Below are 11497 nucleotides of genomic sequence, written 5' to 3' on the forward strand. Positions count from 1 at the left end.
GAGCTTCTGTTTCTCCAGAGTTCCAGGCTTGAGAACCAGCCCAGAGTCAAGGCACTGCCGTGTCAATCTTCCAGTGCCAAACTAAAAAGGCAGACTCCCCTGATCTTGCCTGCCATCATCCTGAGGTGGAAATGAGCTACTTCCTTGGCAGAGGAACAACTTGCCCAATGTTTAAAAAAAAAAAAGAGAAAGAAATTGAAACCACCTAAAGTAGGTTCATGATTCATTACTGTTGGAGCAAGCAACAATGGAAGCTGCTCTGTAGAGAGAACAGGTGTTGAACACAGCATTGTGCAGATGCCTTGGCTGGTAACTGCAGGGTTACAATTTGTTGGTGCAGTCAGCAGTAAATAAAAAATCTGCTTTGCATGTATACACTGCCTGTATTGCCATGCAAGCTCTGTGTCACCACAACAGCACAGAGGAGAGAATGCAAGTGTTCACAGGTGAATACAGCCAAAAAATTGGCAACAGGGCTGGAAAAGGGGGAAAGAAAGCAAGGGGGTGTGTTCAGATTACACAGTGTGCAGTATTCTCTGTTGCGTGCACAATGTCATCCACTGTTTGAAAAGAAGGCTGTAATTAAATGGAAGAAGATGCGTTCACTCTAGCATTTTTGTCTGGTCTTTCCTAAAACAATGCACTTCTTTAGCTAGCTGTGGATTCCCCTCACAGCTCCGACTTAGCATGCATTCCTCCATTTCCTCCAGACAGTTTTTACTGGAAGAGCTTATACTAACCTAATCACCTTAAAAGACTTGTGTTTTTAACAGCAGAATTTTGACCTGGAGCCTGACCAAGTCCTCTTGTTTTCCTGATGTCAGGTTCAGATTTTGGAGCTGCCATCCAAGACGTCAGTCTGTACCTTGAAGCCAGAGGTGGGTGCCAAGCTGGGCATGCCCATGTGTCTGAAGTTATGGCAGGTAAGGCAAGAGCGCCTGCTAATTGTGAAATGTTTTCCCTGTGATTCATTTTATATGAAGCACATGAATCTTTCTTCACTTGGATTTTGATTTATAGTCAAACCAATCAAGTAATTATACTATTAAAGGGGGGAAAGATTTGTGAACATCCTTAATGTAACTTTCAGAGCTTTCCAAGCTTTAATGGAAGATTTGCAAATGCTCAAGGAAAGCTTTGTATCCTTAGGATAGATACAGTTTTTGCATCAATCAAGAGGAAAATGAGTGACTTACCAAAGCCAGTTGTTTGATATGGTTTCTCACTGCATTAAGAATGATGAGAAATGTTTGGGTTGCTTAAAAACAGTGGTTTTAATGGCAGATTCATTCACTTCAGTGCCCTCAGGATGAGGAAACACTCTGTGAATGTTTCCATTCCATTCTGTTCTAATAGGAACAAAACATTTATGGTGGTACTGACTACAGACAAGAAGGTAAATAAGTGTAGTCAGTGAAAAAAAAAAAAACCATATTTGCAAAATATTTAGCAAATAATTTTTATGGGCTGCCAACAGTGATCACAAGTAATACAGAAAGGTGGCAGTAGAGGGAGGAAGGAGTTCAGGTGATTGGCTTGAAATCTCTGGAGAACTGGTGGCAAAGCCGATTCCCATGTAACCCCCTGACAACACACTGCTGCAGGTCTGCAGCCCCAGCTGAGCTGATGGCAGGGTGTGATTCCTGCAGGCTCATTGGAACATTTGTGTTGGTTTTGGTTGAAAATATTGTCAATCAAAGTTTGAGGCCTTGGTGTCTTTAGCCAAGATCCTGAACTGACTGAAATCTAGAGGAATTCAGTTGCTGACTTCAGACAAAAGCCAAGAGAGGCCACAGTTGAAGTTCCATGCTAATTTAATTAAAAACTAGGGGTGGGGGGGAAGAGGAAATTAAATAGGCTGATTAGGCTTTTGTTAAACAAAGTTTCTCCTAAAAATGCAATCAGTGTCCAGTGCCTGATGAAATGAATGGGTCTTTCTGTCTCCTCGACATTTTTTAATAAGATGGAGATAACTGTGGAAATGTTCAGTGTTGAAAATTTTTCTTGCCTGTATAAGAAGTCCTCTGTCTTGCAGTATTTTCTACATGCATTAATATTGATACTCCTCTAGGAAGCAGAGCAGGTGCAGAGTCTTAATTTTATATCGTTTTTGATTTTGTTGCCAGTGGGGATAAAGCAGAGGACTGGGAACTGGGAGAGCTAAATTATTCCATGCAAATTCTGACTTTGAGAACTCACCATAACTTCCTAGACTACACCAGGAAAGTATAGATAATCCCTTAGAGTCTCCCAGCTGTGTTTGCTCTTTTACAAATGTCTGCAACTTGGTTTAAAGGCACAAGGAAGAGGATACCCTTAAGGGAAATAATTGCATGTGGTGTACCAAAGTGATGCTCTGCATTCTGTTCTGTGGTTGCACTGGAAGTGGCTCTCTGAGTAACCCTGTAACCATAAACCTGTAACCATAAATGAGAACACGAGCTCACCCAGCTGCAGCCCTTCCTGAACAGAGGCCCTCCAGGATTTCTTTGTGCAGGGCTGTGTTGGGCAATACAGACATACCCAGATGAGCACTCCCAGCCCAGCACTCAGGGGTTGCCTAAGAGACTATTTGATGTTGCTTATGGCACAGTAAATTAACAAGTTGAAACAGAAGCTGACAGGGAGAGCCCCATAAAGGCCTGAAGGAAGAGTGCTTGGGGTGTTTGTCCAGTGAGAGTTTGGGGGCTGCAGCCAGGTACCATTGCATTTTTCTGCAATTCAGGGAAACAACAAACCTCCCCAGCAGCAGTGTGAATGAGAAACTTTACTGCAGAGCAGAAGGCAACTGAGGTTAGCTTCTAGATTAAGCCTCACTGGCTTCTTCTTAGCAGTCAAATTTATTTTATTTTATTTATTTTGCTATTCTGAGCACTTTCCCTCCTTATTTTTCTGGGTTTCTCCTTAAGGATATTAGTTTGTTCACTTTCTTTTGAAAATTCATGTTCTTAAATACATTGTCCCTTCAGTTTCACACCTTCCTGCTATTACTAATTGGGTGGAGTAGGATTTGTAGGAGTAAGGATAGTCTTCCCTTAAATTTTTTGCACTCCTTGGGGAAGGCATCATATTGCATAATGGTGCAAACAAAATAATTCAACAAGAATAATACATGTTGAAACTGGAAATGCCGAGTTATTACTTTATATAAACTATTGCAATTATTCCTGTTGAGTTGACAGCAGATCACCTTTTCTTCCTTCCTTGACAGTTATCCAAATGAAACAACAAAATGCTCTGCTTTGGAAGAGCAATGATTTATAATTTACTTTTTCTACTGAAACAGAACATGAATGGTGAGACTTCTCTCCAGCAGTGTCTGTTATTGAGAATTGAAATAAATAGGTCGTTGTGAAGCACTGCTTGCTGAGTCCAGGCTCAGACCAAGAGATCCACTTATCTTTCAATAACTTTTATTGTTTTAGTTCATGTACCCATTGAAATATTACACTTCATATGGTTAAGAAAGTCAGGAAGAAGTAGTGTGGGAGACCTACATTTCATAGGAAACAGTATTTGGTTTTTAAAACTCACCAATCTTAGATCTCACTTGCAAAATACTTTTTGTCAAATCTAAAGTGCAATACCCACAGCACAATAAAAGAAAGGGTTTTCCTTGGCATTCCCAAAATGCTGAGCACTCACCTGTCTCTGCCATCTGCATAAGGGTGAGGAGCTCCTGGGGAGGCTCCATCCTGCTCAGAGCAGGGAGAGGAGCAGGCGTGTTTCACTGCCTGTCACAGCTACAGCTGCTGTGAAACCCCAGCTCTGAGGGTTCTGCTCTCACAGAAGAGCAGCACAAATAATTGTGGGCATTTTTCATGCTTAAACTGGGACCTTTAAACTTTAAAGTACCTATGAAATACTTTGTTTTGCTTTGAAGATTTTGCCCTTTATTAAATACAGATAAAATCTGGAATGCTCATTTTGTTTAAATTTTTTTAAACTTTTTTGATACTTGGTATCAAAACCCAGATATTCTTCATCCAAAATACCTGATGAGTTAACATTAATTCACATGTATCTGACTCAATGTATGAACCAATGTATTCATTGCTCTGATGTTACATTATTTTAGCAAATCAAAATTTTTACAGAAAAATTATTTGTAATTCTGAGCACTGTAAGAAACCTGCTTTGTGGCTCTTTCTAGCCAGAGCATGCTCCCTAGCATTTCAAAGGAAAAAGGATCTTAAAGGAAGGAAGGAGGCTCCTCCAAGATCCCAGGTGTGGACAGACCCGTTCAGAAGGATGATATAGGGGATTTCCTAAATGTACAAGGATTTCCCCTTGGTTTCCTTCTTTTAAGGAGCAGTGTTGTTCCCTGCTCAGTGAGCTCTCTTCCTCAAACACTTTTCTAGACTGAGTAAGGCCAAGGAAGCACATGAGGCTGGTACTTGGCAGTTGTGTTGCTCAGACCACCCATCTCTTGTTAGTTTAACTCCCCCCAGTACACACAATAACCAGTGGGAAACAGTCTGGACCATTAATAGAGGCAGCGAGCCTTTGGCCACTACAGGTTTGTATCATGACACTGACAGCCAGCAAGTTTGACTTCATTCAATAACATGATACTGCTAAAAATTAATTCTTTATACCCTTTACCTTTATCTTGATTGAATACTGAGCAAACAAATCCTGTGGGAGCAGATAGTGTTTGGAAAGATCTGAATACCCTGTTGGATACATTTCTTAGATGTGCCTACATGAGATGGTAATAATCCCAGTGTCTGTTTTGATATTTCTTCTCCTATTAAAGAAGTAACTGCATTAACAGATTTTTTAGTTGCTTTTCTTTAGGGATTTGCATCTTCACTCTGGTAACCAGGTACTGCTTACAGGATCATTAGTCTTTTGGCTGGAGCAATGATGAATATTTTCTTTAAGTGTGACATGTAATCCAGTAATGTTCCATTCTTTGAGTTATTTCAGAGGCTTAAATAAATTAGGTGTCTGCCCAGGGTGCCCTGCCCTTTGGCCTGTGACATCATTAATCAAAATAGCTTTCAATTGGCTACAGTGGGACTCGGGCGCCCGTTAACCCCTTGGTGACTGACCAGCGGTTCCTGCTGGGAGGTTCAGTGTTTCCCTTCAAGCACTGTCGGGTACTTGGGCAGACAGTTCCTCTGTGCAGCCCTGCACCTGGCAGTGTGGAACTGGAATCCCTGAGCAAGGCACTTCACAGTGCCCAGACGAGCTTGTATTCCTTGAGAGTAACTCAGCTGCTCTGTGGAATTTTTTCTATGAAGTGCAAAGAAAGTCCAGACCATGAAGTAAAGCTCCTGAAAATTTCAGGCAGGCTCTTTTCAGTTGTAACAGAGGGCAATAGTTTGGATTTTCAGAGAGAAGTTTTCTCATTATATATGTGTGTGTATATATATATGTATGTGTATGTTAAATATGTATTATATATATAAAATTTAGAATTTGGTATGTAGATATAGAACCCGTAAATGCATATTATCTAGCAATGCTTTCTGTAAGTGGATGGAATATCAAAATTTGACATCATCTAAACTTTTTTTCACTCTATACCAGTCAGCATTTTAATTTATTCTCTTGGTGCTTGGACTAAAACCTACACAGGGATGGTAATTTTCTTAACAGACTATTAACTTCTCAAACAATTTTATTTTTCTTTAATCAGCTCAGCTGTGGTTCACAACCTGTGCTTCTGGCTGGCTATGAAGATGGATCAGTTGTCCTCTGGAATGTGTCAATGGGAAAAGCCTTGAGCCAACTCACTTGCCACCAGGAGCCAGTGATGAGCCTTGACTTTGACTCAGAGAAGGCCAAGGGGATCTCGGGCTCATCTGAAAAGGTGCTTAGCATCTGGAGCCTCAATGAGCAACAGAACCTCCAGGTCAGGATCACTGGCCCTCTAGTGTAATTTATCCCACTTTGCACTAACAGTTTGATAGACTAAAAAAATATTTAGTCATGAAGAGGAGTTGTTGCAGATCTCTAGCTAATTAATCACAGACTGGTTAGAATGTCTGTGCTATGTGACTAGACTTAGCAAAAGATGGTGAGGATTTAAAAAAAAAGAAAAAACCCTCTCTCACATGTTTCTGGTTTTACCAAAGTTGCAACAGTCACACAGGCCTAGCATTACTCAAGCCATTGCCTCTGTATCTTCATTTATCACATTGGTAGTATCCAGCTCTCGGAATGTCCTAAACATTATAAATGAGTTATAAAAATGAGAAACAAAGGATTGCTTTTCTAAAGGTTCTGCTTGAATGGCTATAGTGAGCTTTCCACTGTGGGAAAGACAGAAGTATTCTATTAAATAGTTCACAGACAGAAAGAGTAGGAGTAGCCCAGCTAGCACCAGGAGGACATGAGGTTTAGGCACCCAGCTTCTTTTGGCACCTACAGGACCCAGCCAGAGACACAAAATCAGGCAGTTGGCTGCCCCAGTTCATGTCTGTGGTACTGTGAGTGGCTGGGATAGAAGGAGGTCATGTAATCCCCAGCTCAGGCCATGCTAGGGAAGGGCCATAAGTACTGCTTTCATCTAGACAACTTTAGCAAGTGTTCCAACAGTGCCGAGGCATTAAGTACAATCTGGAAATGTAGGCGTGGAAATAAAGTGCAAAAAGGCTCATGAAAATTAAAATGGCCCATGCACAATCTCTCCACTGCTGGGTGCTTTAATCTTTTTAAAGTGGCAGTTGTCCCATGAACAATAGAGAGGGCCTGAATCAACCCCTGTGTGCCCACATCATCCTTGAGAAGAGATCTGCTGAATACACCAGTTCATGGGAGAACAATAATTGCTGTTCCACCTTGCAGCTTTTATGGAGACTTTTTTAAAAGCAGTACAGCAAGTTAATGTTTTTTTTCTGAATGGTGCTACAGGAAGAAAAGCACATGCTGGGACATCCAGTGGTGACTCCTCACCTGGGGAACACTGTAAAGGTGTGGAATCTGTGAGGCATCACCAGCATTTCTGGGGGGGTAGGGCACTGTGTGTGGTGCAAACACATCCAGTCCTGGTGAAGTTGGGAGGATATGGCACTTACTGAGAAGGCAGCTGAACCTTCATACACAATACAACACGACATGAAAGAGGCACTCTGCACTCTGAACGAGTAGTGAAGGTCTCATACACAGTTGTCATGGTTTGGATTTGCTGGTTTTTTGGTCCTGTTTGCCCTCCCCTTGCCCAGCCTCCCCCTGCTTGTCACCATCTGCACCAGGTATCCTTAACTCAGACAAGTGGAAGGAAGGTGAGCAATCCCAGTAAGAAACTTGGTATTGAGACTTGTTCTTTAAGGTCAAGGTGACAGAAATCTGACATCATGACAGACTTCTTAAATTTTCAGATACTCTGGTGGTGGAGAGAAAGCTGTTCTTTCATATTAATTATAGCAAAACTTCTTTCCTAAAGTCAAAGAAAATATTGTTCTTTACAGCACATTTCACTTATCTGTTAACTGTATGCAGGGCTACAGGTACAACTCACAGGAGAAACAGTTGTTCACCCGAAATATTCCAAGTATTGTTTTTCACAAGGTATTCCCATTCCCAGGGGATGTAAGATTAGCTACACCTTCAGCACCTCACACTGAGAGAGAAAAGGCTGCCTCTGAAGAAATTTAAATGCCAAGTATTATAAGCTACAAGCAATGTTCCTGTGCTTCATGGGAGCATGAATGCCCTAAAAAATGCATCTTTCATACGAGCACTAGAGATTGTCAAGGACATAGATTAAGTTTTTTTTCCACGATTGCATTAATAATATAAACCAGATGGGGATTTTTTTCCCTAACATTCCAGGTACCTGAGGTAATGGTAGACGTTGGAAAGCCACTCAGTGGCACATTATTTTTATTCTAAAAGGTTTTAATAAGTAACCGTGGTGCACAGCTATCTGCCGTTGGAGAGGGAATGATGCAATGATGGTACTGCAGCTCTGTTTTAAGTGGCAGTGTTCCAGTGTGTCAATGAATAGATGATGAAGGTAACTGCAGAGTTTATTGCTGTGAGGAAAGTTTGTATTGTCTTCTACAGGAAAGTTGCTGAAATCATCACTGTCAGCAAATGACAGGATTGGTTATGTGTCTTCTGATTTGGATGAGATAGTGTAATTATGTGATGATGTTTGTCATAGAATGTAGGAGGTAAACAGCGTGTGCAGGTGAATAAACAAAGAAGAACTAAGAAATCTGATAACCCAGAAGCTTCTTTTTATATGACAAGAGAAAAAATCACATAAGCTGTAATGTAAGATTTGTTGGTTCAGTTGCTGAGGCTTTTCCCCCAAATGCTGAAGCTTAGTCTGCTGCTATTTTGGTTATTTTCCTAATAAGCAGAGGGCATAAAGACATGCTTTGGGTGTAGATGCAAGTGTCCTTGGTTGTGACTGGCTGAAAGCAGCTCACCTGTTTTTACCTCTTTGTTTTCTTAATTACAAGCTGGTTTTCTGGTTAGGAAACTGTGTTGGTATTTGACGACTGTAGTTAGTGACTTACTGTAGTAAGTCCTGGGATGGCACAAATCCTGGCAGTAGGATTACACCTGGCTGCATATACCTTGAGCAAGTTTTCTCCTTTGTGTTACTTTTCTCTCTCACTCTTGTATTTGCAGATCATGCACAAATGCCCACTGTTCCCTCATGTTCCATAGCCAACAGGCATCACCATTACAGGCTTCCTTTTCAAGTTGTAGCTTGCTGAGGACATGCCATTTCTCCAGTTTCCCTGATTGTGCTCTATGGATCTTGCCCACATAATTGACATTAATGATGGGAGCACCACGCCCAGGATTGGTTATAGCCATTAGCTAATAATCTCAGAGTGAGACCCATCCTACATTTGCCAGGCTGGTGATGTAAGGAATAAATCCTTGCCTTGCCAGGACATTTACACCAACAAAAATTCCACTGAGGCCATGCTGCATTAGGCCTAGCCTGGGGAGTTTGGAGCACATTACTAACAAAACCCATAGGTTTTACAGTAGCAGCCCCACCAAGAGCCCCCCCAAACTTGCTGACCTCTGTTCTGAATTTGCTGTAGACACATTCTTCAGGTTGTCTTTGAAAAAGAAATGTATAGAGCATGTAAGAAGCATGTCAAGTTTCATTCAACCTTTTGTCTTACCAAACTGCACAACTCTTGCTGTTTGAGTAGCTAGCTGGGCAGTTCTTGTGTAGTTGAAAAATAATTGCTTATGGCTTTGTGCCTGTAAGGTTCCAAGATGTGTTCAGCTGCATCTGAAACCAACCTTGACCAACATTTCTGGAGTTTTCCAGTATAAAGGTTAAAATGATCTGCAGTAATATGTCTTTATAATCCTGTACTAGCTATGCATCATGGAATGTCCTTCAAGGAGGAAAGCTCCTCAGGTGTGGTGTGCTTGTCAATCCCTTCCTGGATGACACTGAGATTTGGTACAGTATGGCTACAGACTCAGGCTTAAGGAGACAGTGGCATTAATGTGTCATTTACAGTGGTACTTGTAAATAACAGCAGTTCAGGCCCAGCTTTATAAGCCAAAGGTGTTTTCCCTATTGTGACAGAAGCTGAGCTCTTCCAATACACACACACACGTGTCCATATTCTGCAGGTGTTTTAGAAGCAGATTGCTCACTCAGAGAAGTTACCGGAGGTGAGAACAGCAAAGGTGTATTACTTGGAGCTTTGTGCTTCAAGAGAAACTCGTGTCAGTGAAGTGAAAACTTTTCTTTCTGGGACTAAGTCCTGTGCAGCCTCAATGATTCCTCAAGGAAGCCAAATGCCTCCCAATTTAATTGTGCCCCTCTGAAACCTGTGCCCCAGTAAGTCTCCAAACAGTAACAAAGGGCTTCCAAGATTGAAGTAACTTGGCCATAATCCCCTCCTTGGATTTGGTGTAAATAGAAGTCTCTTGGGAAGGAGTACTAGAAATACAGATTTCCTGACAATTTAATCCAATTCCTGGAAGCATTCCTTTCTCAAGACTGAGGTAAATGGTAGAACAGGATTTTCAGGGTTCTTTGATGAGCCACAGTAGTAGAAGTGAGTAGCAGGTAGCTTAAACATCAGCTCAGAAGGGTCTCAGCCTGAGAACATTGCAGAAGCAGGGAAAATATATGGCCTTAGTTCTGAATATTGCAGCTCATACAAGAATAGCTGGAAGAAAAGGGCAAAGGTGTGCTCAAAACCTTGATTCAGAGCTTCACTTGTGACAGAATATATACAGCTTTAAATGCAAAATAAACTAAAAGCATACAGGAGTTGGGTTTATTTTGTGAAAATTGCTCTGGAAATGGGTTAAGGTGTTTTCTGTCTCTGTCTATCACCGTTCTCACCAAGCACCATCCACCACATGGTGAAAAGCTCCACACTCCCTGTGTGACTCTGGTGTGTTGGGTGGGCACAACCCCTGCTAAAGTACCAAAAGATTCCTTTGTCTTCTGTTTTGAACAATTAGAGCTCATTTGTAACTTTTTCACAAAGGTTTACAAAACACACGAACTTGTCAATGCTGGCATATCTGATATCACCATCCGTCCGGACAAGAAGATTTTGGCAACAGCAGGGTGGGATCATCGCATCAGGATCTTTGGCTGGAAGAAGCTGAAGCCGTTAGCAGTGCTGGACTATCACACTGCAACCGTCCACTGCGTGTCCTTCTCAGACCACAGCAGCCCCCAGCACAGACTGCTGGCAGCTGGCTCCAAAGATCAGCGCATCAGTGTCTGGTCCATATATGCTCACACGTGACACAACCTGCACTGCCATGGAGAGGAAAACAGGACTGGTGAAACAATTCCTAGCACTGTAATTCAAATGTGTGTGGGAAATGGTAGAATCTGTCTCCAGGCTGAAGTGAGAGTCCTAGCTTAATTCTTATGCTGCTTGTTTAAGCTGTAAGTTTTGTCTTCCATAAAGGAAAGTGGATTTTTAAAATTCATAAGCAGAGCAAGGCCAGTAACAAACAAAGACCAAAGTTGCTTCAGGTTCTGCTACAGGTTTTGCAACACCTTTCCTTTGGCAGGTTGCTGACATAACTTGTGCCAATATCTTTTGTAAAAAAGGACTGGAATCCCTCAAACTGCAGTGGGGGCAGAATATGTCTGTTTGTAAGTCATTTATGTATCCAAGAATCTGAATCAGTGTAAAACATCACTCTTTCTTGAAAATTTATACCCATTAAAGCACCTCCAGTGGTTTCTCATTGTCAGTTACTTTTTCTTCCCTGTAACTGAAAGGCTATAAGAGCACCCTTGATTTGTTCACACTTCTGTCAGTTTCTAACTTAAACCAACAGCCAGGAATGTGACTAGGGATGGCCTTCGGCATTTATGAATTTCATTATGTCTCCTGTCACCTCAAGCCTCACAATTAATCACGAGAAAGAAAGGGAAAAAATCTTCCCCAGCATTGGGCTGCAAAGCTATGTAAGCCTTTTACAGAGCCAGCGCTAAATCCTTTCCATAGACTGATGAGCTGAAGGATTTAAACTCGGCAATCCAATTAGCGCCCTTCTCCTTGGAGAGTTAGGGCCG

The 11497-nt window shown here is 41.7% G+C and overlaps 1 protein-coding gene across 1 annotated transcript in view; it reads left to right on the top strand.

Annotated features, from left to right (window-relative positions):
* GNB1L (G protein subunit beta 1 like) overlaps positions 1-11172 on the top strand; it is a 42685-nt gene extending 31513 nt beyond the window's left edge. The window contains 7 exon segments of the mRNA XM_042779839.1: positions 825-923; positions 5648-5863; positions 6865-6935; positions 7506-7521; positions 8120-8180; positions 8183-8232; positions 10446-11172. Coding sequence (XP_042635773.1) covers positions 825-923; positions 5648-5863; positions 6865-6935; positions 7506-7521; positions 8120-8180; positions 8183-8232; positions 10446-10712 — 780 coding nt within the window. The 3' untranslated portion in view covers positions 10713-11172.
* The last annotated feature ends 325 nt before the right edge of the window (positions 11173-11497 follow it).

Source organism: Catharus ustulatus, chromosome 18, assembly GCF_009819885.2.
Source record: "Catharus ustulatus isolate bCatUst1 chromosome 18, bCatUst1.pri.v2, whole genome shotgun sequence".
NCBI lineage: Eukaryota > Metazoa > Chordata > Aves > Passeriformes > Turdidae > Catharus > Catharus ustulatus.